Genomic DNA, 25,764 nt, shown 5'->3' with positions numbered 1-25,764 from the left:
AAAGAGCTCACACAATAATGGCAAAACATAAACAATGTTGGGTGTAGGTACAGAGTCTATGGAGGAACATTATTCTATTTTTCAACTGTTTCTGCAAGTATGAAAATGTTTATAAGAAATTATAAGTTGGAAGGAAGGAAATAGTTTCACTTCTCCCTACAATTTGAGTCAGCAAAGAGTGGGCTTCCAGTTGGCACCGGCTAACAATTCATGGGCCCATACTTGTCAGGTGAAGGCTTGCTATTTTTCCAACAGCTCTATACAGGAAAGTTCACTGGGTTATAAATCAAAAATGTTTAAATATAATCCAAAAGCACTTGACAATGACCAATGTGCAGATTATTGAAAATTTGAATGGATACTTAAATGCTAAAGTAAAAAAGGTTTGAATAGAATTTTTAAAAATAAATTCTTAAACAATCTAGCCTATTTGGAGACAGTGTAGAAATATTTAGAATATATGTAGAATGTTTAGAATATATTTTAAAATACATATATTTAATATAATATATTTAGGTATAATGTGGGCATTGAAAGACTATTTTTGAAAAGGCAACACATCCTCTTTTCCTAAAATTTAAAGCTCCCTTATATTAAGCCACCTAGATGTGCATAAATGTGGGATTTTCATATCCCCTGATCTTTATACCTTCTAGCTGAACACCCATTTTGATTAGTGCAATGATGACGAATGATTTGGTAACAAGTTGGCATTTTAGTTCCTACTGTGATTAATAAGAGTCTGAATATGAATGGAATGGACTTTCCCTCCCTGTGTCAAAGGCCCACGCCCATTGCCTGAATTCCCCATTTGTATCCTATCTCATAACCAACGAAGGTTAGTATAGGATAGTGCAGTCCCATGTAGATGGCATAGTTATTTCCAATGAGGCCAAAGGCTAAAGTTGTGTGTGACTGAAGTTTATGGGTCAGAGCACAGACAAATACAAGAGTTTTTTAATTCTAGAACTCTCCCCTTGTTCAGTCAAAGGACCTGGAGGCACCATCCCTAAACAAGTCCAATAGTAATAGCGATACTTTAAGTCTGTCCAGAACCCCGCAGTTTCAAAACAACTTTTGCATGCATTACCTCGCGTAAGCCTTACAACAACTCTGGGACGAAGGCGAGGTGAGGATTGCGCTCTACCTTCCTTAGAGATGAGGAAACAAAGGCCCAGCCCAAGTGGCAGAGTTGGACCTAAGACCCCCAAGTCTCCCTGTTCCTAGTCTTAGTCCAAAGACTTTCTCCTTTCTGGGATCCTTGGTGGTAGAAGCTAGAACCTATTCTAAAATAGACCCCCCTCCATTTTGCGCAAACATCGCCCTCCTCTACACGCCACCCTCCGTCCCCGCCATTCTCGTGCAACCAGGCGCCTGGGCTCCCGCCAGGAGGTGAACGAAACTCGTCTCGCCTTCTCGCGCAGCTTCCGCTCCTTGCGCTCCTGCACGGTGGTCAGGTAGTTGACGGCTGCGTACTCCAGCACCGACAGGAACACGAACACGAAGCTGACCCAGAGGTAGATGTCCACCGCCTTGATGTAGGAGACGCGGGGCATGGAGGCGTTCACGCCCGTGATGATGGTGGACATGGTCAGCACGGTGGTGATACCTGCAACATGCAGCGATAGGTCAGCCGCTGACGAGGGTACGGAACTGCCCCCCCACATGTCACCGAGTCACCGTTTTACATTCTCCCTGTCGGAAACCCAACGAGAAATCCCCCGGGCCATGGAAACATCCACCCCGTGGATCTGCTCCGCAAACAGCCGGCGGCTCCACGCCTTCCCCCCCCCCCGCCCCCACCTCCCCGGGCCAGCTCGCTGCTGCTGGTCCCCTTTGCCTGTCAGCCCCTCGGGGGCCTGGGTGTGGGCGATGTGACTCACCGGATCAGCAGCGCTTCGCGAAGGACCCCGTCGGATGGGGAATTCGAAACAGTGAGTGAAGGCCCCCTCTAAAGGAATCTGGCCCCACCGCAAGAAATGGCCTCATTCCCTCTCATCTGAGCCACACTGATTAAGTCTCCGAAGACTGTGGAAATTCCTGGAGACCTGTCACGCTAGCTTCTTCATTGTGCCTGGCTGGTTAAACCCTCACATTTCTTGGAGCCCAAGCTGATTTCCTCCAAATTGACAACGATGAGCTGTTAACGTTCCCTCTGGAATTTCGGGTCTGCGAGGACTAAAACCGCAACTTCGGGGAGTACAGCTCTCTCCCTCCCCCGGATCCCCGCCCTGCCTTCAAACTCTCAGTCTGGCCAACCAAGGCCAACAAACACAATTTTTGTATTTACAGAACAAGCTTTTGGCATTTGCAGAATTGTCTTATTTATCGAAGTACTGAGCTCTAAGACTGCCGGTGGGGGAAGTCTATCCCCCAAACAGGCTTTATTTTTCTGAAGTGATTGGAGCAAAGTTGACGTAGTTTTAGCTCCCTGTGGTTTCCGTGAAGTAGCCTAGGAAACGGAGAGCAGCGCGAGAATGGTGAAGGCTGCGAGCGGGAGGAAAGTTTGCTCCTTTGGGCTCTGACAGCCCATCAGTTAACTCTGAATGATGATTTTACCTTTTCTCTTTATACGGACCTGCTGAAAAATATAGCCACCCCCCCCCACCTTAACACATGATTTTACCCAGTGAAACTCTGGCGGGCACCGCTCTGCGATCGATCCAGAAGGACACCCAGGACAACATGACCATCAGGGTGGCAGGGAAGTAGGTCTGGAGCAAGAAGAAGAAGATGTGGCGTCGCAGCGTGAAGTTAATGTACAGACGGTTGTACCAGCCTGGCGGACACAGGAAGAAGCCAGTGAGGTTCCGTTCGAGAGGTAAGAACAAACTCCTTCCCTGGGAGCCCTTCCCCCACCCCCACCCCCATTGCTCTCATTAACTTAAAAGTTAATGAACAGTTGACTTACTATAATACATCTCCTTTCTAAAATCTAAGCCCTCTGTTAGTAAGTGTCTTGCCAGTATCTAATGCATGTACTGTTTTATTCAATGTACCTAACTTCTCTTCTCTTCCCCTGACATTTTGGGGAAAGGTAGAACGAGAGATCTAGGTTTAGTTGCTGGTTTGGTATTTGTTATTTGCAACCCACAACCATGTTTCCTGAGGACTCACTGCTCAGGAGGCTAAGAAGTGGGACTGGTTCTGTTTTGTTGAGGCCAATACCACTGAGGCAGGAGCCAGCAGAGCTGGGCTTTTGTCACTGTCCCCTCGGTTGTAGATTGGTCAGCTTAGCCAGTCTCCACATATGTCATGGGATGGATGGTTGTAAACAAGGACTAAAATGGTAAGGTGTCGAATGATCCACAAGATCGATACCCAATTGCTGGGACCAACGATGGCGTCAAGGGCAGTATAAATGTCAAAAGGAACTTTTGCAACTGTGTGCACACACCCACCCCACTCCCATTTCAGCCCAGCCCGGGATACTGACTCAGTAGCTTGCAACGGGGCCCGGAAATCTGCTTGTCAGACACACTTCCCTGGTGGTTTGGATGCAGGAGGACCGCAGGCTGCCCCCAGGAAAACACTGCTGAGGGAACACCTGGCTGGTGTGGAAAGTTACCGCTGAATCAGGTAAGGGGAGGGTTGGATCACCAGGGAAAGGCTGGAACAGTAAGATGGGTCCAGACAAGCTTGACACACGGTTACTACGTAGGTTCCTCAGTTGTCTGAACGAGCTAGGTGCTTTTAGTGGGGTGAATAGACACATCTTCGGATATGACAGAAACTCCTAATCATTTATTTATCCCACAACCTTTGCCCCATCACGTCAGCTTTATTTTCCCTACTTAAATTGACACCCATGAAGCAAATCAGTTCGTTCCTTAGGTTTGCACAGGGTCTTTCTGGAAGGGCTGAGAGTTGCCTTCATTCTGTGAAGGACTATTCCACTCTCCTTTCCTCTTAAGAAAACCAGGGAGAGTTGCCTTGGAAACACTAAGAGGGAACCAAGAGCTTTAAAAATGGATACTCTGTGTTCCAAACAGCACCCTGTGGTGAGATCGCAGGGGGGGGGGGGAGGGGGGACGATAAACCTGCTTGTTGGTACATAGTAAATAATGGGAGAGGCAGATGCATTTTAATCTGGACTCTAGAATGGCTCAAGACAAACAAACAAGCTTCTATCTGAATACAGAAAACATCTCAGAGGAGTGCACATAGGGACTAAGGCAGATTGGCCGCTTACTAGCTGTGCAACTTCAGTAAGCAACTTAATGCTTCTGAGTCTCAGTTTTCTCATCTGTAAATTGGGGATAATAATATCTACACCATAGGTTTGTTGGGTAGAAATTAGTTAATTCAAATAAAGCTCTCAAAACAGTGACACATAGTAAAGTTATAGAAGACAGTCTTAAAAATGGTTTTAGAAAGAGTGGGTTTGAACTTGCCAAGAAGAGGTGAGGAAGGAAGGTTGTGTGGCAACGCACACCCGCGGAGAAGGGGAGAAAGGGGTGACGATGAGCCCTGTGGGCACAAGGGAAGCCGGCTTGGGCGGTCCGGATCTAAGACCACTGGGACTGGGGCTTGGTCTTTTTCAGTGTTTGATGTTGGGCGCAGAGGGGTGTGCGTGGAGGCAGGGGAACAGGGACATAGATGGGGGCCGTGCAGGGGCAGCCGGTGGCACGAAAGCTCCGCATGGAAGGGCCTGGGCTTCTCGGCACATGGACAAGGGGGGAAGAAGTGAGAAGTCCCTTAGGGTCCTGTAGCTACTGCAGGGCTGTCATGGGGTGATCTGTGTCCCTCAGAAAGATATGTTGAAGTCCCACCTCCCATTTCTGTGAATGTGACCTTATTTAGAAATACGGTCTTTGCACATGGAAGCAAGATGAGCTGAGGGCACGTTGGATTAGGGTGGGCCATAATCCAATGGCTGGTAGCCTTACAGAGGACGGAAATTCCGTGGACACAGATACATAGAAACAGCAGCATGGGAAGACACAGAGAGGGACGCGGAGAATGCCACGTGACGACCGAGGCAGGCATTAGAGCAATGCAGAACCCACCAGAAACTAGTAAGAGATAAGGAAGGGTTCCTCCCTACAGCCTAAGAGCATGGGCCGCAGACCTCTGGCCTCCAGAACTGTGGGCAAATACATTCCTGTAGCTTCAGGCCCCCAGGTTGTGTTTATTATGACAGCCCTCAGAAAAGATGACAAGGGCTAACGGTGAGATTAGAGGACTGACAGGGGCACCCTCTCAAAACCTCAAACATGGCCCGGGGTCCAGGATGAGTTACACTAAACATTAAAAATAAAGCTATAGGGGCGCCTGGGTGGCTCAGTTGGTGAAGCGTCCGACTCTTGATTTCGGCTCAGGTCATGATCTCAGGGTCCTTAGATGGAGCCCTGAGTCGGGCTCCGTGCTCAGCGGGGAGTCCGCCTGGGATTCTCCCTCCCCCTCTGCCCCTCCCCCTACTAAAGTAAGTAAGTAAATAAATAAATCTATAGCTCTAAATATAGGTAATAGATACATTTCCTCGGAAAGCTATCATCCATATCATTAAGTCAAACAAATCAGACTACAGAATAGCATGTAAAACAATTATATCATTAAAGCAAGATGTTTGCAAGGGTGTGTGCTAAACTGTTAGGAGTGGTTGCCTCTGGCCGTCGGATTTCAGAGGGCGGCAACTTTTTAAATTTCTGCTTCCAAGTGTTGCTTATGTTTTGCAAACTCTGCATTACTTAGGAATACACATTCATTCTCGTTGGCAGGGGAAAGGTTCAAGGCTGGAGGATTCTAATGTATTTTCTTCCACATTCGGATCAGACCGTGGCAAACATTAGCTACCAGTGCTGCTGTAGAAGGCCAGTCTGGAAGTGGTGTGAAATTTCTGAATCAGAAACTGGGACAGGGAGATCTTCTCATCGGTTTTCAGGGATTCATCCCCATTCTTCCAATACAGCATCAGATCTTCATCTGTATATGCATCTTTGGGGAAAGGAAAATAAGTTAATTCGACTCCTTTGCTTCTGAGGTGGCTGAAGCCACAGGGAAATCCTACACGAGCCTCGGAGTAAACAGGCCTTACCACGGGCAGGCAGTACTTAGTCTCAATGGTTACTAAAATGGCACAGAGATTGGAGCGGGAACGAGGTGGAGATTTGTCATTAGGAACATTGATACTTACAGCTTTCCAGCTCCAAAGAGCAGGTCTGGGAGTCCAGGGGAAAGTGGCTGAAGTCCATGTTGCACATGGCAGTGACCGTAATCCTAGGCAACCCAAACAAGCATGTTGGCTCGTGCAGTGAGTTCTTGGCTCATACGCCTGCCCGGAGTAAGGAGAACCCCGACATGACCAAGAGCAGTGCCTTCTCACACCTACTGCAGAAGTTTGGAAACCCCAGTCTCTACATTGCAGGACCCCAACTTTTAGAGTCCTGTCTTCCGCAGCACATGTTATCAGTGCTCTGCGGGGCCCCAGGCACTGAGGGTGTTGGCTGTCAGGGGCACACACTTGCACCCTCCTCTGCGCATGGCCCTCAGCCAGTGGGCCACCTCCCCCAGAGATGCCTGGGAAGTCATGGCCTCCCCGCCGCCCCGCCACCCCAAGGCTATTAGCAATGAATTCTGGTGAACTGTACAAGCAGGCCAAGAAGATGGGGAATAAGCCTGCGTAATCACTCATTAGCCCAGAAGCCAATCTGCAATAGCACTCAATAAACAGTAGCTCTTGTTGTCTTTTTAGATCTTTATTACCAATGAACTAGAATCCTAGGCTCTCGGGGGTGGAAGGTACACAGAAGGTCATTGACTCCCTCAACTCACTCAGGCCTACCTAGTCTCCTAACCCGAGCTTAAGCTCCCCAATGACTGGGAAGTCGCTGGCTACCAGGGTGACCATTCCATCTTCAGAGAGTTCTAACAGACATCAGGAGGCTCATACCATCTGTATAGCCCACAGGCCCAACCACGATGACAAACTCTTCAGGGCCAAAGAGACTGACTATACATATTGGAATGGCGTTGGACCAAGAAACAGTGAGGCCGTGGATAGTTACCTCATGCTGTAGAGCACGTGTCCATCTGGAAACACCCTCAGCATGATGTTGTCAGTGGTGGTGTCGTGGGTGAAGGACCGTTTGGAGTGAACAAAGAAGACGTCGGGGACCCAGATCTTCTTTACCAGCCGGCCGTCGAAGGTCATGCTCTTGTTGCTGGTGCTGGGAAAGGCCAGCCTCTCGTCCTTCCAGTAATGCCGCAGGTACAGGGTCATGGTGAAGTCCTGTGGGAACCCGAGGTGACACCAGACAGAAGTGCTTAGAAAGCTTCCTTTCTTACAACCAAACCGTCAGCAACTAAAGCAACAGACACCTGAGGCTCAGCCGCGGGACGATGGCTGCCCGCCTCCGCCATGCTGCTACAGTAGGAAAGAGGTTGGCTCCTTGTCATGCATCGTGAGGTGGGAGCCCTGGACAGTGAGCAGCCCCTCCTGCAGGTGTCGCGAATGAAACCTGCAGCTGTGAGGCGGACAGCCTGGCATGGGGGCCAGTGGGGTGGATTTCCCCGGCGACCTACTCTCTCTCACCCAGACTTGTGCACGCGGGGTTCCTTTCCTGTTGGCTAAGCATTCAGTCTCAGGTGAGTGGACACTGGGAGAAACCTGCACAGTCAAGTGTCCTGTTTAAGAGAGTTTCTATCATGGGTTTTGCAGAATCTTTGAAGGCAGAATTGTGTCCTGCGTGCCGTTGAATCCCCAGGCCCTAACTCGGTACCTGGCAAGGCACAGAGTAGGTGATCAATAAACATTTGCAGGATGGAAAAATGGGGGGGGGGGCGCTGTGGGCAATGAATGGATGAAGGCATGGACGGCTACGTATCTACTGTAACTTCTGCCGGAAAGCTCGTTCCGTTAAACAGTGTCTTCCTGCCTTAAACCAAGAGTCTTGTACCTCTGCCACAGCCAGAGGATACCAGTGCTGAGTTACAATTGTGAACAAGTAAGTACCCCAAACATCCTCTTCTGGGAGCGAGGGTGGAAAGATGCCTGGTGGTGGTGGTGGTCTCAAAGTGTAGGGCCGACTTCTGCTTTACCAGCACACCTGTACCCCTCCTGGCTGTCCTGCAGGGTCACCCGTGGAGGGGAGCACCCCTACCCGCCCAACCCTCCACCCCCACCCCTTCCTCACTTTGTGCTGCACTGTTTTAGTTTGTGTTTGTAAACCTCCGGCTTCTTCTGCCTCCGGGGCCCTTTCCCTGCTCTTGCTCTGGTCCTCCCCATGCTGTCTCCTTATCTGTCCTTCAGGTCTCAAGTGAAACAAGGCTTCTTCAAAAGCCTTCCCTTGCTACCAGATCTTGGTGGGCACTGCCAAGGATTGCATAGGGGAGCCATGCTCAAGTCGGGCACTGGAGAGCAGAGAACGGCAGAATTTCTGTCTGAAAATGTCCACCTCCCGTGATCCTCCAAGTGGGGTTCATCTGACCGGTCCCATCATGTGAGGGGTGTGTCCAAAATGTAAGGGGCTGGGCCTCACTCCCAGAGACTGATTCGGGAAGCCTCCGGTGGGCCCAGGAATCTGCATTTAACCAATTCCCCGAGTTACTTTTACCCATCCAGTTGAGAACCTCTGCTCTATGCTTCACTGCACCTGAGCCAACTTCCGGGTCCCAGTTTTATCCCCTGCAGCCCTGGCTCTGCTCACCCAGGCACGGCCTGCACCCATGCAGCCACAGGTGCTCACAGAACCTTAACCTCGGAACCCCGCACCCAAGGCTGCCCTGCCGAGGGCACTGCGTACCATGTCCACCTCCGAGATGCTGTCCAGGCTCTCCACCTGCACGTCCACGCCCACCGGGATAGCAGGGCCTGCAGAAGAGCAAAGACAGCTGGGGAAGGCACATTCTATCTACCACTGGGTCAGCAACCCAACCCCCGCTCCTGGGGATAGCCTGCCTGGAGCCGGGTGAAGCAGTAATTCAAATTCTATGAGGGTTTTCTTGCTTCTTCCTGACGTGATGGGTGCCTGAGCTTTCCTCCTGAGGGTGGAGACTGTGTCTGCTTTATGTGTCTTTCCTGGACCAACGTGGATGTTTAATCCATGTTTGTTGCATGAATCAACGAGCTGGATTACTACTTTCTACGTCCCAGCGCTGTCTCTGTAGGGTAGCGAGAATAATGCTCTAGTGTTTGAGTAGGGACCCTGGTCCACTGTTCTGCCTGCTGTGACATCTATAAAGGGCAGATGAGGCCTAAGAGCCTCGGACCCGGGCCTGGGACACCAGCATGCCTGGGGCTGGATTCATTCCGTCACTCAAACCATACCTCCCAAGTACCTAACAGATAACTGGGATCCTGCCCCCAGAAGCCTTCAGTCTGGTGCGAGAGACGATCTCTGTGCAGTTAGATCACAGCCAAAGGCAATACTGTACAAGATTTTTAAATCCTTCCAGGACGTGTCAGAAGAGGAGTAGGAGAGTACATGCACAAGAGCTTGACACTCAATTCCATCTGGCCGGGGGCAAGACTTTGAAAACTGTCCTTAGCTGTGGATTTAGCTGTGGCTTCCTGTTCTATTTCTTGGGCTGGATGCTGGTTACATTCACTCTGTGATAACTTAATGGGCTGTCCGCTTACAAATTGTATACTTTCTGTATGTTATACTTCCATAGATTATTTTTTAGATTTTAGTATATTTTTTAAACCTAGAATGAATGGGGAAAACCAAAAACCTGTGTTTGTCAAGCATATTAACAAATGCTATTATACTCATAGACAAAAAATATATATATATATCTCTGAGAGAGTCAGGTGGCAGCTGTGCTGGGTTTCCTGGGGAGAGGGCATTGTCTAGAGGCCAGCCCCGCTGCACCTTGAACCTCTGAACCCCAGCCAGGGAGTACAGGACCAGGCCATGCTGACCCACTGTGGTCTGAGCAGGGAGAAACTTAGGGTGGCCGAGGGAGTCTGGGTCTTAGGAATGAGAAGATCTGGAAGGCACCAAGATTTTGGTCATAGGCAGGGAAGGAGGATCAGAGACCCTGACATGGAGTAGGAACCAGAAGGCTCAATCCTCAGTTCCAGCCCAAACTGGGAGGCGGGCGGTCCTCATGGAGGGGGCCCAGGACATTGGATGGGCTCACCAACTCCCCCCAAACTCCCCTGTATACCTGCTAATACTTACAATCTCACCATTAAAGATTCGTTTTTTGAGCTCAATAGAATGGAAGCATTTTATTGATTACTAGAGGGATTTAATGGATATTTTCTGTATTCTTAAACATGTAAGCAAATGAGTATAATGCTTTATTTTTTATTTTTACTTTTTCCTTCTCAAATCAGGGTGTAAACTGCTCTTTTTATTTTCCCATGTTTTTCAACTGATGGTTTAGGTCAGGGCCCATGGGAAGTCCCTGCTCTGATAGCTGTGTTTTCTTCTTATTCCAGGCTCTAGGGATTCTTTGAAGGTGGGGAGGAAGCCCTCTCCTTAGGGCTGACTAGTCTGCCTTTCTTCCCCAGTGGGGCTTGCAACATGAAGGGAATCTGCAGGGAGCCTGGCCAGGGTTCTCTCCTAGTACCCAGACCCTGCTCCCCTCGCGGGGCCACGTGCTCCCAGCACAGCCATCGGGGAAGTGGGGCTGGTTAATTTCCTCATCCTCTGGACCCCTTGTTAGCCAGAGATGTTAAAATGGCCCAGAGTCTGAGCTGTTAACTCTGGTAGCACTGCCTCTCATGGAGGTGTGCTGTACATGACCCGCTCTCCTTTCCCCTCACTTCCTTTCTCTAAAGTTCCAAGTGATCTGCCACATCCAGTTGTTCCAAGAGCCAAGGGGAAAAAACAATACAGCCATCACCTTCTTTGGACTTACCTCCCAGGGGCCTGGTTTTCAGATAATGGGCACAGTGTTTGAATAGGAGCTGGTTTTGGCAAAGGACATATTCAAGACAAAATATATCAGCTTGCTTCGAGTCTGAAACCATGTCTTTCTGTTCTCAGGGCCTGCCCTGCTCTCCACAGCTCCAGCTGCCCTTCTAAGAGAAATTCTGATAACGCCTGTGAGGGTGGCGTCAGCGCTCTGGAGGTCCTGCCCACGTGGGAGTACAGGTCAAGTTCTCAGGAGACCTGGGTTGTTGAAGGTAAACAATCTGTGTGTTCAGGAGACTCTAAAGCTGCATTCTGGGGGACTCACACCTCAAGTCTGAACAGAACCAATGCCCTGTCCTCCTTGGTCTGAGTGCAATAGAGTTGACTTTTGTCCTTGACCTACCCCACTTCCCAGGGCTAATGCTTCCAGGCTCTCCTGAACTCTCTATTTTGTGGCCCTTCCCAACCTGATTTTGGGAGAAATTCTTCCAAATTACTGGTCATTCTCCTCCTTCCTTGAACAATTTTATGTTTTGAGTGGGACAGGGTCCTATAGGGTGTTAGAAAGAAAACAGTCTAGTTAAATTACGTAGGCATTCATGCCTGGGTCTCTTCACACCGCTGTGGGTTTTTCTGCTTTGAGAGAGGGATCTGGTAAACCAGATCAAACCAAACAGAAGTCACTGGTGGGATTTCAAGTAGTATAACCAATGAGGTGAAAAATTCAAGGCAGCATAAGGGATATACATGTGTAGCCAAGGATGTTCTTGGTTCTTAGCCTTTCTACCATTATTTCTCCTCACGTGGCCCTAAAAAGCACGTTAGGAATTTATCCATTTTTAAAATTAAGATATATGTCATTTCTTCCCCACTGACCCCAAGAATGAATGTGAAACAGAATTTTCAGACAAACTGAAACAGAGAATAGGCCAAAATATGTCCCGCCCTAAATGAGGATCTTTTTCAAGCCAAAGGAATGTGATCCCAGAGGGAAAGCTGGGGATGCGAGAATGAATAAAGAAAAACAAAAATGGCAAACATATGCATAATTCTAAGTAAACATTGGCTATATAAAACAATATTAATAATGTATTGTGGAGATGAAAAAACTAAACAGAAATACAAGCAAAAATAACATTTAAGTGAGGAGGGTTATAAATGGAGTGACAGTGTTCAAGGTCTTTGCGTTGCCTTGGAGAACAGTTAAAGTAGCTAATTAACACACTAGTATGATAAGCCAAGAGTTCCTGTTGTTTTCTGGGGAGCCACTGACAAATAGCAAGAGTATGTGTGTTCAAAACTAAAATAGGAAAGCTTAAATAAGAATAACCAAAAGTGACCAATCCATAAGAAAACAAGTAAGGAAAGAGAAAAAGGAAGAACACAGAATTGGTTGGACAATAAAAAAGAGTAGGATGACAGATTTAAAACCAACATGTAAAGTATTCCTAAATCTAAGTGGACCAAATGTCCCATTTAACAAACAGATATTGTCCAACTTGATAATTCAGCAATGCTAAAAGTTTGTCAGACTGAATCAAGAAACAATATCCAATTTTATGCTGTTTGAAGAGACACACTGAAAATATAAGATACAGGAAAGTTGAACACAAAAGGATGCAAACGATATCACATGCAAATCCTAACCGAAAGAAAATGGGTGTAGTTATGTTATATCAAATAAAGTAGACCAAGAGAGATAAAGAGGGTCATTTTGTAGCAATAAATGACTCAATTCACCGATAAAATATAAATATAAATTTGTGTGCATTTACTGATATAACCTCAAAATGCAAAAATCAAAAGTGGACAGAATTGAAGGAGAGACAGACAAATTTACATTCATAGTGGGAGATTTTAATACATCTTTCTCAGAATTTATAAAACAGGTAGGCAAAAAAATCCCAGTAAGGACATATAAGATGAAAACAAATTAACAAACTTGACATAACAGACATGTTTAGGACAATGAATGCAAAAACTATATAATAAAAATTCATTTCAAGCATTCGTTGAACATCTACAAAAAATTTACCATATACAGTGCTAAAGAGCAATTTTGACAAACTTTGAAGGACTGGAATTGATATAAACTGTGAACTCAATGAACGTTAGAAATTAGCAACAAAAATATAACTAGAAAAATCTCTATACATTTGCGAATTCAGCTATATACTTCTGGAAAAACTCATGGGTCAGTGAAGACATCATAATGAAAATTAGAAAATGTTAACAAAATGATTTAAAAAATACTACACATCAAAACGCATGGAATGCAGGCCAAGTGTTTCTTCCAGGGAAATTTATAACCTTAACCATCATCTCAGAAAGGAAGAAGAGCTTAAATTCAATGAGCTAAGCATCCATCTTTAAAAGTTAGGAAAAGAACAGCAAATTAAAGTAGATAGAAGGAAATAATAGAGGTAAGAAGAGAAGGCATTGAAATAGAAAACAAACATACAACTGAAAGGATAATTAAAGCCAGATATTGGTTCTTTCAAAGGACTGATAAAAACCGATAAAACTCTAACAAGATTGATCTTGCCAAAAGGAAAGCAAAAATAGCCACTATCAGGAATGAAAAAGGCATCACTGTATAAGCTACAAACATAAAAAAGGATTAAAAGACATTATTCTGAACAACTTTTTGCCAATAACCTTTAAAATTTAGATGACATGAACAAATTACCAGGGATATACAACATATCAATCAACACTGATAAGAGGAAAAATACAAAAACCTGAAAAGTTCTATAACTATTTTTTTAAAATTGTTTTTTTATTTAGAAAAATTTTAATTTAAAAAAATCTTTAACTTAAATTTTCCCACAAAGAAAATGATAGGTCCAGATGCCTTCACCAGCAAATTCTAGCAAAGGTTTAGGAGGAAATAGTACCAGTCTTATATAAGTTTTTCCAGAGAATATCAAAAGAATATTTTAAAAAATCAAAATACATGTCAAAAGATACCAAGTTATTTTATGAAGTTAGCCTGAGGACTGTACAAGAAAGCAAAATTACAAGTCAATCTCACTCATGAACATAGAATCAACAATCCTAAACAAAATATTAAGCTGGGTCCCTCCAGCAATATATTTTCTTAAAAAAGGTAAATCACTTCTAAACCAGATTTATCCCAGGAATGCAAGTTTTTTGGGGGGGGGAGGTTTGCAAGGTTGTTTTCACATTGAAAAATCAATCAAGGACTTCCACGATGAGTAACTGCAAGCTAAGTAATTCACAGTAATATTTCTACTGAAAACTAAAAAGCTAGACAAAATATAAAAATTTCTTTCTGAAGACTTTGAAGTTAAACCTGGATTAGGATGTGAGAGAGAAACAGAGGCCCAAGGAGATGTGTTCAAAATTTGGATCTACTTCTCCTGGGGGAATGTGCTAACTCAGGAAGGCAATTGAGAAGCTGAAGGAAGCTTTTGATAGTTTTGGGAAGCTTCAGGGCTGGGATTAGAGACCAGGGCTCACCAAACAGGCTAGCTCTATATTAGGATCCCCAAAAGTAAACCCTAGCAATGAAGGTAGATAGGCCCTTGCAGGGTGTGCAGCTCATCTGCACACAGTCTCTACAAGTGGGTTAGTTCTCTGGAGTGGAGTAGCCTCAGGCAGACCGGGGTATTAGTGCTACCAGGTACCTGGTAGAAATAAACAGAAGTCCTCTCTGGAGGAAGATAGCACCATCGGAGGTCTCCAATTATTTCAATTAGAAATATTGTAAATATAATACACAGTTCATAATAAAAAAATAACCAGGCACACAAGAAAGTAAGACACAATAACCAGCAGAAAAAAATAGAGAATAGGAACAAGGGGCTTTAGATATTGAAATAGCATGAACTTTAAAATATCTTAATGTACTAAGTGCAAAGAGATTAAAAAATTAAGATTGAGAATTTCTGCATAAAACTGTAAACTATAAAAATAGAATCGGGGAGGGCACCTGGGTGGCTCAGTTGGTTGAGCGACTGCCTTCGGCTCAGGCCATGATCCTGGAGTCCCCGGATCGAGTCCCGCGTCGGGCTCCCTGCTCAGCAGAGAGTCTGTTTCTCCCTCTGACTCTCCCCCCATCTCATGTGCTTTCTCTCTCTCTCATTCTCTCTCTCTCAAACAAATAAATAAAATCTTTAAAAAAAAAATAGAATCGGGGATGCCTGGGTGGCTCAGTTGGTTAAGTGACTGCCTTCGGCTCAGGTTATGATCCTGGAGTCGCAGGATCGAGTCCCACATGGGGCTCCCTGCTCAGATGAGAGTCTGCTTCTCCCTCTGACCCTCCCCCCTCTCATGCTCTCTCTCTCTCTCAAATAAAGAAAGAAATAAATAAATCTTGAAAAAAAAAAGAATCAGGCACCTGGGTGGCACAGTCAGTTAAGTGGCTGACTCTTGGTTTCCCCTCAGGTCATGATCTCAGGGTCATGAGATAGAGCTCCACATGAGGCTCATGCTCAGCAGAGTCTGTGTAGGTTTCTCTCTTCCTGTCCCTCAGCCTCTGCCCCCCACACTCTCTTTCTCTCGAATAAATAAAAAATAAATCTTTTTTTTTTTAAGATTTTATTTATTTATTCGACACAGAGAGAGAGACAGCGAGAGAGGGAACACAAGCAGGGGGAGTGGGAGAGGGAGAAGCAGGCTTCCCGCCGAGCAGGGAGCCCGATGCGGGGCTCGATCCCAGCATGACCTGAGCTGAAGGCAGATGCCCAACAACTGAGCCACCCAGGAGCCCCATAAAAAAATAAATCTTAAAAATAGAATCAATCAATATAATTTTCCATATTAACAGAAAAAGCCTTTGCTAAAATCAGGTCCATTTAGGACCCTGAGGAATAGAGGAATAGAAGGACCCTGAGGAATAGAGGAATAGAAGGGAGCTTACTTAATTTGAAAAGTGATAGCTACCAAAAAATAGCTACAGTAAATATCATATTTATTTATTTTTAAAGATTTTATTTATTTTTAAAAAGATTTTATTTATTTATTTGTCAGAGAGAGAGCACACACAAGCAGGGGGAGCGGCAGGCAGAGGGAGAAGCAGTCTCCCCACTGAGCTGGGAGCCCAATGCAGGCCTCAATCTCAGGACCCTGGGATCGTGACCTGAGCCGAAGGCAGACACTTAACTAAGCCACCTAGGTGTCCCTTATTTATTTATTTTAGAGAGAAATAGAAAGAGCACAAGCAGGGGGAGGAGCAGAGGGAGAGGGACAAGCAGGCTCTGCGCTGAGTGTGTAGCCCTACGCAGGGCTCAATCTCACAACCTTGAGATCATGACCTGAGCCAAAATCAAGAGTTAGACACCTAACCAACTGAGAGCCAGGCTCCCAAGTAAATATCATATTTAATAGTAAAGTGTTGTAAGATTTCCTTTAATACTGAGAATGCCTATAAATGCCACTTCTATTCAATATTGTTTTGAAAGGACTATATAGTACAATAAGGAAGGAAATGAGAAAAAGTTATGACAACTGGAAAAAAAGAAACAAAAATGCAATTATTTGTATAAGATTGGGTATATAATTTTTTAATTAGCAGATAAACTATTAGAATTAATAAGAGATTTTAATAAGGATGTTGAATACAGAGTCAATACACAAAAATCAAAGAAAAGGAAATTTTTGCAAAAAATGCCTTTAATGATAGCATTAAAAATACCTAGGAATAAGTACCTGAAATAAATCTAACAAAATATCTGGATGTCCTTTATGAAGTAAACTATGAAATAGTATTGAAAGAAATTAAAGACCTAAATAAATGGGAAAATAGATCATGTTTCTGTATTGGAAGATTCAATATTATAAAAATATGAATGATCCCATATTGATCTATAGAGCAATGCAGTTCTAATCAAGATCTCATTAGGTTTTCTTATGGAACTTGACAAAATGATTATTAGGAAATTCAAAGCAGTCCATCTTGAAGAAAAACAAGGTGGGAAGATGTGCTCTACTAGATACCAAGATTTATTATAGAACTACAGTAAACAAGAAGTGATGGACTGGCATAAAAATGGACACATTGACAAATGGAACAGAGTAGGGAGTCCAGAAACAGACACACATATTTAAGGACATTGACTTACTATAAAGATATCACCACAGGTCATTGGAGAAGGAATAGTATCTTTAATAACTAATGTTGGGACAATTGGCAATACATATGCAAATCACACTATATGCAGAATAACTCCAAGTGGATTATAGATCCAAATGTGAAAAGCAAAACAACGAGCTCCGGAAGGTAACAGAGAGGAATATATTCTTTTTTTTTTTTTTTTTTGACAGAGAAAGACATAGCGAGAGAGGGAACACAAGCAGGGGAAGTGAGAGAGGGAGAAGCAGGCTGCCCGCTGAGCAGGGAGCCTCATGTGGGGCTCAATCCTAGGACCCTGGGATCATGACCTGAGCCGAAGGCAGACTCTTAATGACTGAGCCACCTGGGCATCCCTAGGGGAATATATTCTTATCTCAGGAGAGCAGTATCGGGACACAAAAAGCACTAACCATAAGAAAAGACTGATAGATTTACATTGAAATTAAGACTACCTAGCAAAACCAATATTTGGTGTTAGAAGTCAGGATAATGGTTGTCCATGATGGAAGGATAATGACAGGGAGAGGAGACTTCTGGAAATACTGTTTCTTGATCTAGGTGCTCATTAATGAACGTGTTCACTTTTTGAGAATTTACTATGCTGTACACTTATGATTTGTGTATTTTTTCTGTATACGTGTTACAATTCAATAAAATATTTTTCACTGAGGGGCGCCTGGGTGGCTCAGTCCATTAAGTGTCTGACTTCAGCTCGGGTCATGATTCCAGGGTCCTGGGATCGAGCTCCGAGCCCCGAGTCCGGCTCCCTGCTCACCAGACAGCCTGCTTCTCCCTCTCCCTCTGCTGCTCCCCCTGCTTGTACTCGTGCTCTTTCTCTCTGTCAAATAAATAAATAAAATCTTTAAAAAATTTTTCCATTGAAGAAATAAAGACCTCCTCTTTATCAAAAACACCACCGGCAAAGAGCTCATATGCAGAATATATAAATAATTCCTAAGAGTCCCACTAAGAAAAAGTCAGACAACCCAATACAAAAATAGGCAAGAGACTTGAATAAGTATTTCACAAAAAGAGGGAATAAACAATAGACATATAAAATAGACATAACTCCATTTGAAACACAAGATATTACTACTCTATCAAGTCAAATTGACCAGAGTCTTAGCTTAAACCCCGCCTTTCTCCTAGGAGGATTTCCCCGAGCCCCTAATTGAGGTTGCCAAAACCCACAGCGTCCTGTTCCTTTCCTACCAGAACACTCATCCACTTTCCCCGTCAACCACTGGGGAGGAGGGTTGTCTTTCTGCTTTGTCAGCCTACAAAATCTGCACTGGAGAAAGCATCTGAAACACCGGCACCCCCACACATTAGAGGAGGATGGGGCAGTTAGCATATCAGTAGCCAGCAAGACCTGAGGATAAGGGCACGGGGTTCCTCTCAAAGTGTGGAAGCAGAGCAAGGAGGGGGGGATGTTGCAGGCTCTCTGGTCCCACGGGTGGAGAAGAAAGTGATCATTTACCAACTTGGGTTAAGGAAGCAGGTCCCTGAGTTCCCCTCTCCCATCTTCTCCAACCAGTTCATCAGGGGGTTGAGAAACCTCTGCTGTAGGAATGATAAGATCAGAAAGTAGAAGATAAGCCCAAGAAAGCCACCTGGCCCTCATGGGGGCCAGAAGACAGATCAGGCTCCAGAGCAGGAGAGTGGGCCATTTCTCTGTCCCTCTGGTCCCCCACCTGGCTTTGCATTTCCTCCTTTGCCCTCCCTAGGTATCCTTCATGCCACCTCCCAGCTACCCCGAACTGCTTCGCGCACGTCTGTGCTTTGTTATTCTCTACTGATGTCCTCAGGTGGAGATTATCTGTGCAAGGCAGGCTGGGGTAGTTATCCTGAGCTCCATGGAGCACCTAGGGACAGGTGCAAGGATTCTGTGAACCTCCTGCCATCGCATATAAAAGTGTGTGTGTGTGTGTGTGTGTCAGTGTCAGAGAGATTATCACTATTCTGGGAAACAAACAGATTTTCAAAGGACTCTGTGATTCCAAGAAGTAAAAAAATAAATCCATTTTGTTAGATAGCCAGGAGCTGAGTTTTGGCTCCATCATTTACTAGCAGTGTCACCTTGGGCATACATAAGTTCTCTGTGCCTCAGTTTCCTTATCTGTAAAATAGGTATATATACACCAACCTCATATAGTTGTCATGAGGATTGAACGTGCTAATCCATGCAAAGCCCATGTAAGGGTTTGGCATATAAGATGTTCTATAAAGAGTTATATTATCACTGTCATTATTACTGTGGCCTATCTCACTTACCTAGAAGGTAGAGCCTGAAACTTATTCATTGCTATTTCCCTCAGCACTTACAGAACAGAGAGCCTGGCCTGAAGAGGGCTTAATACACATCGGGGGCAGGAATGACCACCACGCTCTTAGCATGCATGTCATCACTGAGGGGCTGCGCTGTAAGATCCGACTTCCCAAGGAAATCACAGGTGCCCTGGGTGTTCTGCCCGCCGCACCAGCATAACCGCCCACTGCCCCTGGATTCACGGCCAGACTCGGGTCCCGGACTGTCACCCAGCCCAAGCCGTAGGGGAAGTGCAGCCTCACTCACTTCCTGCAGTGTGAGCAGACGATGCCACAGAATGAAATGGGAGGCCTGACAACAGAAAAATCTCTGTGGGCCACACTTGAAGAATAACTGGCTATTATTAGCGTGCATGCTCCCCGTTACTAAGAACTTACAACTTGCCGCTTTCAAGTGAGAGAACACCTCAAGTGTTTGTCAAAAGAAATGCTGTGGTCAGCGAATTAATCAGACTCATCTGGCAGTATCTTTTTAAAAATTAATTAATTTTAAAAATCCTGTATAGTTACTAATGGGGCACCTGGGTGGCTCAGTTGGTTAAGCAACTGCCTTCGGCTCAGGTCATGATCCCGGAGTCCCGGGATCGAGCCCCGCATCGGGCTCCCTGCTCAGCGGGGAGTCTGCTTCTCCCTCTGATCCTACCCTCTCTTGTGCTCTCTCTTTCACTCTCTCTCTCAAATAAATAAAATAAAATCTTTAATAAATAAATAAATAAATAACATTCCTGTATAGTTACAGTGTTATATTAGTTTCAGGTGTACAATATAGGGTTTCAACACTTCCATACAACACCCAGTGCTCATCATGATAAGTGCCCTCCTTAATCCCCACCACCTATTTCATCCATCCCCTCTGGGAACCATCCGTTTGTCCTCTATAATTAAGAGTCTGTTTTTTGGGTTTTCTCTTTTTTTCCTTTCTTCATTTGTTTTTTTAAATTCCACATATGAATAAAATAATATGGTATTTGTCTTTCTCTGACTGATTTATTTCACTTAGCATTATACTCTCTAGATCCACCCATGTTGTTGCAAATGGCAAGACTGCATTCTTTTTATGGCTTAGTAATATTCCATTCCATCTTTATCCATTCATCTATCAGTGGACATTTGGGCTGCTTCCATTATTTGGCTATTGTAAATAATGCTGCAATAAGCATAGGGTTGCATATATCTTTTTGAATTAGTGTTTTCATTTTTGGGGGGTAAATACCCAATAGTGGAATTACTGGATCATATGATAATTCTATTTTTAATTTTTTGAAGAACCTCCATGGTGTTTTCCACAGTTTGCATTCCTATCAACAGTGCAAGAGGATTCTTTTTTCCCCACATCCTCACCAACACTTGTTGTTTCTTGTGTTGTCGATTTTAGCCATTCTGACAGGTGTGAGGTAACACTCATTGAGTTTTGATTTGCATTTCCCTGCTGATGAGTAATCTTGAGCATCTTTTCACGTATCCGTTGGCCATCTGTATGTCTTCTCTGGAGAAATATCTGTTCATGTCTTCTGTCATCTAGCAGTATCTTTTCAAAGATACTGTCTTTTCAAAGTCTTTCCAAGGCCTCTTTTTATAATGAAATTTTCTCAGACTTGTAGTAAAATGAATTGAAACAAAAAACGAGACCTTAATAACAATTCTTTATTACTCTTCCTACTTTGATGTTTTGGGTGTCACAATCTTTCATAGATGGGCATCACAGCTTACTCTGAACATGGCCTTCCATGTATGCAGCGCTTCCTAGTGTCACCACACCTTTACCAACTGCCTGTTCATTCATTCACACCTGCATTGCCCACGTCCATCAGACCGTGCCCTGAGGGGTGCGGTTGGGAGTACGGAGATCAAGAAGACACAATTGCTTTCTCTAGGTGACTAAAATTAAGGGGGACAATGAGCTCTGTTTCAGGACACATCACAAAAGTGGTAATAGAAGCATCTAGGAGATACTACAGGAGGAAAGCTCAATTAATTCTAACCAAAGGCACTGTAGAGAATTTCACAGAAGAGACAACTTTTGATTAATTCTGGCAGTGCGCACTGGAGAAAGAATCACCATAGGGACCGTGTTCGGGCTGGGCTTCAAAGCAGTGGTTACTTCTAACAAGTCGTGGAGGGAAGAAGGGCACTTCTGGTTGTATGAACATTGTCAGGAGGTGCAGGGAAGTGAGGTGGATAATTAACCCACACTTCTCAGATGTCGAAAAAAAAGCAGCTTCTTTGATCTTTCTTGCAAAAGATCATGCCTCAAAGTGTGAACAATTTTCAACTACCAATTAACAGCAGCTCAGTCTAGTCTGGTTTTTAAGGTGTTTCAGATTTCCTATCACCTTGGGTGACCTTGCAGCGTAGAGGAGAAAGGGCCGTCGCATCCGCACTGGCTGGCCTCTGCCATTAAGTACGTGGCCTGGACTGACCCCTGGTCTGGTGTCTGCGGAGATGCAACAGACACACGGTCTTTTGGCAAACCCATGGTCCTGCCTTTTGTCTCCAGGAGCAAAACCCTCCCACCCAGTGGCCTGTGTGTCCAGACCTGAAGCCTGTGCTGGTCTGCTGGTCACTTCAGCACTCTGCATCAACTCACCAAGGCAGTGCATGTGCGTGTGCACACAGACACAGCCTCTCCCATGCTATGCCAAGGCAGTGAGCCATCAGCCTCCCTTCCCTACCACATCCACAAAGTTCTTGGGTTCCCTCAGAAAGACAGACTGGTGCTCAAATGATGAAAAAACTCTCTGTTGTACCATTCCAAAGAGGGACCAGGTTACTTCACAGAGTGTCATATGCTGTTTGATTCCTTTTATATGGAGCTCAAGAAGGAGTAAAATAATTCATGTGATAGAAGTCAGCAGCATAAGTTACCCTTGGGAGGCATCAACTAGGAGGGGATATGAGGGGGCTGCTTGAGGAGCTGGAAATGTTCTATATTTTGATCTGGGTAGTGTTTTTAAAGATAACTATTTACATATGTAAAAATTCGAGCTATATACAAGATTTATGCACTTCACCTTATATACATTTGTGGTAGGCAGAATAATGCCCCTGACAAAGATGTTTATATCCCAACCCGCAGAACCTGTGAATTTGTTAGGCACCACATGGCAAAGGGGAATTAAAGCAGCAGATAGAACTAAGGATGCTAATCAGCTGACCTTAAAATAGGAAAAGCAGCCTTGATTATCCAGGTGGACCCAATGTAATCACAAGGGTCCTTAAAAATGTGGAAGAAAGAGACAGAGTTCAGAGTGATGCAATGTTTGAAGAACTTACCCAGCTGCTGCTGGCTTTAAAGAAAGGAAAAAAGCCAGGAGCCAAGGAATCTGGGCAGCCTCTAGAAGCCAGAAAGGTCAAGAAAACAGATTCTGTCTGGAAGCTCCAGAAAGGAGCACAACCCCACTGACACCGTAAGTTTAGCCCAGTGAGACCCATTTTGGACTTCTGAACAACAGAAGCATAAGAGATTTGTGTTGGTCTAAGTCTCTAAGACCTACAGAGCACTAATACGGTGCTCACCTCAAGAAAATGTTTTTTTAGAGACAGAGTGTCCTGGGTGGATGGGGGAGAATCTGGAATCAGTGCCTCTGCCCCTGCGTAAAAGGTGAAGAGTGTGTTCGTGGGATACCTCAGTAAGTACAAGGTATGTGTTCCCCCGCTGACTCACCGAGGAAACAGCCTCGATCCCCTGTCTTTTGTGAAAATGAGTTTGCCTGTGAGCAGCCTTGCCCTTTTCCACGGACTCTATGCTTAACTGTTTGGGGGAAACCCCTCAGATACTCATCACTGAGAAAGGATTAGTAGGGCCTGTGCCGATGCTGGGTGGGCAGAGACCCCAAGGAAGGAGGTGCCTGCTGTGGATTGAATGTTTCTCCCCTCGCCTCCCCCCAACATACACCAAATACATACGTCGAAGCCTAGTTCCCATGTGATGGGGTTAGGGGGTCGGGGCCTTCGGGAGGTGAGTAATTCATGAGGGTAGAACCTCCACAAATAGGACTTGTAAGAAAATACAAGAGAGCTTGCTTCTCTCTCCCTTAACCCTGTGAGGACTCCGTGAGAAGGTGGCCATCTGCAAACCAGGGAGAGGATTCTCACCAGGAGCCACATCAATGGCACCCTGATCTCAGACTTCCAGCCTCCAGGATGGTGAGAAATAAACTTCTGTTGTTTAAGCTGCCCAGTCTATGGTATTTTGTTAAAGCAGAATTTTCGGTGTTAGGACTTTAGGATCTAGGCTGGACTAGGTTGGGGGCTCTACCTTCGCTGGCAGCAACAGCCGCAACAGCCTCACCAGCCACACGTGAGCAATACGATTCTGGAGTCCTACCCCAGGACTCCGGAGCCAGAGGCTCTGGGCTGGGGCCCGGGAGTCTGTGTTTTCATAAGCACTGCAGCGATGCCGGCGCACACTCAAGTGTGAGAGCCTCTGTCTGGGTGGCTGACCTCTAAGGAGACTTCTGAAGTGAGATTTTACAGTTTCCCATGCCCTCCTGGCCACTTTCCTCTTGCTGTGAAACTCTTCCGCTCCCCATCTCCACCAGCTGCCTCCACCTCCCTGCCCTCCCCTCCGGACCCTCACTGAGTCCAGGAGTCTTCCTGGGGCCCAGGCCTCCTTGTTGAAACCCCTCCCTCTGCGGTCCCTGCGACAGAGCTCTTCCCTGCAGATGTACAGCTCCTCCCACAACCCACTCTCCCCTGAAAGCCCACACCAACTCTTAGCGCGCCCCCCAGCCCCATCTCTGACCCAGACTCCAATAGCCTGATTGTTGTCAAAGACTAAAAGGGGTCTCCACTGGACGTCGAACAGTTTAATACCCCCAACAGACTCGTTAGTGGGGCCCAGCATCCTGTCCCTTCTGGGGCACAGTGACCCTGTTGTTCACCTGGGCTCTCGGGGGGGGGGGGGGTCGAGCGAGGGGTGGAGTCGGATTGCCCCAAGGCGGATTGCAGGGGAGGGGCTGTTTGGGGGGGGAGACCAGAAAGGAAAGGTTCATTTCAGGGGAAGGAGTGAGGAGGAGCACAGCATGGGTGGCGAGTTAGGGTTTGTGCCCCAGAAGGGAAGGGCCAAGCGCACTAAGGAAGGACCAGAGGGGTCTCCTCCAAGGGCGATAGCTCCTGGGGGAAAAAGACTGCAAGAGCCCCAGAAGCCAGGTTTCTCCCTAGTCAGCTCCCCAACCTCAAATGTAACAGTGAAGTGCTAGGCCACCCCATGTGGGAAAGGAGGTGGAAGAGCCAGGGAGATCCAAGAAACACTCAAAGGAGGCCTCAGCTTCAAAGAGAGCAATGACCTTGCCTTAAGCTGGCTCCATGGGCCTCACCAGGGTCAGATGAGTAACAGTTGTGTTACTCTTTGTGGCCAGACTCCTGCAGCTTAGAAGTCCAGGGTTGAGTCCCTGCTAGGGAGGAGGCCACAGAGTAAAGCACGTGGAGAGCCCTGGGGCACTCACAGGTCTGGGTGCCCCAAACACAGAGGGCGTCTTATATGGGAGTGGTTCTAAAGTATCATCCCAGGTGAAAAGCATCAGAATTACCTTAGAGACTTCCTTAGGAAGGCATCACATTAGAGACAGTCCAACCAGAGAAATAACTAGGGAGTAACCTTGCTAAGTGATGCAGCAATTGTGATACTGAGATATGACAAGCAATATAGATTTGGTCTTCTTCCCTGCTTCCTGGCACAGAGCTTTAAAAACCTTTGTAATTTCCTGAGGGATAGGGGTCAGAAGAGTAGCTTTTTTATTCGTAACAGACTTCCACCAAACATTTCTGAGTTTATGCTAATGAGGAGATAGTTCAGGATGGGGGCTGCTAATCAGGGGAACCAACTATGTGATTAGAGGGTTGGAAAATCCAGCTGCAGCCCCACTCCCCAACCTCCGGGGAGAGGGGGTACTGGAGGTTGAGGGGATCACCAATAGCCAATGATTTCATCAAGTATGCTTCTGTAATGGAACCTCTATAAAATCCTAAACAACAGGGTTTGGTGAGCTTCCAGGTTAGCAAACACATCCACGTGCAGGGAAGGTGGCAGACCCCAGCTCTGTGTGACAGAGTCCTTGTGCTCAGGACTCTTCAGTTCTTGCCCTGCAGACCTCTTCCCCTGGCTGCTCATCTGTGTCTTTTATAATATGCTTTATAATAAATCAGTAATAACAAGTGAAGTATTTCCCTGAGTTCTATGAACCATTAGAGCAAATTACTGAACCTGCGGAGGGGCTTGTGGAAACCTCTAATTTTGTAGCCAAGTCAGACTTGCACAGGTGACTTGGGAACCCACTACTTGCATTTGGTGTCTGAAGTGGAGGGGCAGTCTTGTGAGTGAAAGAATGAATCTGCAATTCTTTCAAAGCAGAAAGTCCTGGAGTGCCTGGGTGGCTCAGTTGGTTAAGCATCTGCCTTCAGTCATGGGTCATGATCCCAGGGTCCTGGGATCAAGTCCCGCATCGGGCTCCCTGCTCAGTGGGGAGCCTGCATCTCCCTCTCCCTCTGCTGCTCCCTGTGCTTGTGCATGTTCTCTCTCTCTCTCTCTCT

At 45.8% G+C, this 25,764-nt stretch overlaps 1 protein-coding gene across 3 annotated transcripts in view; it reads right to left on the bottom strand.

Annotated features, from left to right (window-relative positions):
* The window catches only part of GABRR2 (gamma-aminobutyric acid type A receptor subunit rho2), a 42,636-nt gene that overhangs the window by 1,461 nt on the left and 15,411 nt on the right, over positions 1-25,764 (bottom strand). For 2 of the 3 annotated variants that reach the window (XM_028108100.2, XM_088024281.1), the window contains exons 3-8: positions 8,745-8,812; positions 7,008-7,231; positions 6,137-6,219; positions 5,797-5,937; positions 2,627-2,779; positions 1,413-1,609 (exon numbers count right to left, since the gene is read on the bottom strand). In XM_028108100.2, coding sequence (XP_027963901.1) covers positions 1,413-1,609; positions 2,627-2,779; positions 5,797-5,937; positions 6,137-6,219; positions 7,008-7,231; positions 8,745-8,812 — 866 coding nt within the window. Of the gene's footprint in view, positions 1-1,403; positions 1,610-2,626; positions 2,780-5,796; positions 5,938-6,136; positions 6,220-7,007; positions 7,232-8,744; positions 8,813-25,764 lie in introns of all 3 variants that reach the window. The other variant, XM_088024280.1, reaches the window with a different exon arrangement.

The sequence above is a fragment of the Eumetopias jubatus genome, unplaced genomic scaffold, assembly GCF_037043125.1.
Source record: "Eumetopias jubatus isolate StellerSeaLion01/CBP00866 unplaced genomic scaffold, mEumJub1_p1.0 scaffold_6, whole genome shotgun sequence".
Taxonomy (NCBI): domain Eukaryota; kingdom Metazoa; phylum Chordata; class Mammalia; order Carnivora; family Otariidae; genus Eumetopias; species Eumetopias jubatus.
This window is presented reverse-complemented; position numbering and strand designations above follow the sequence as displayed.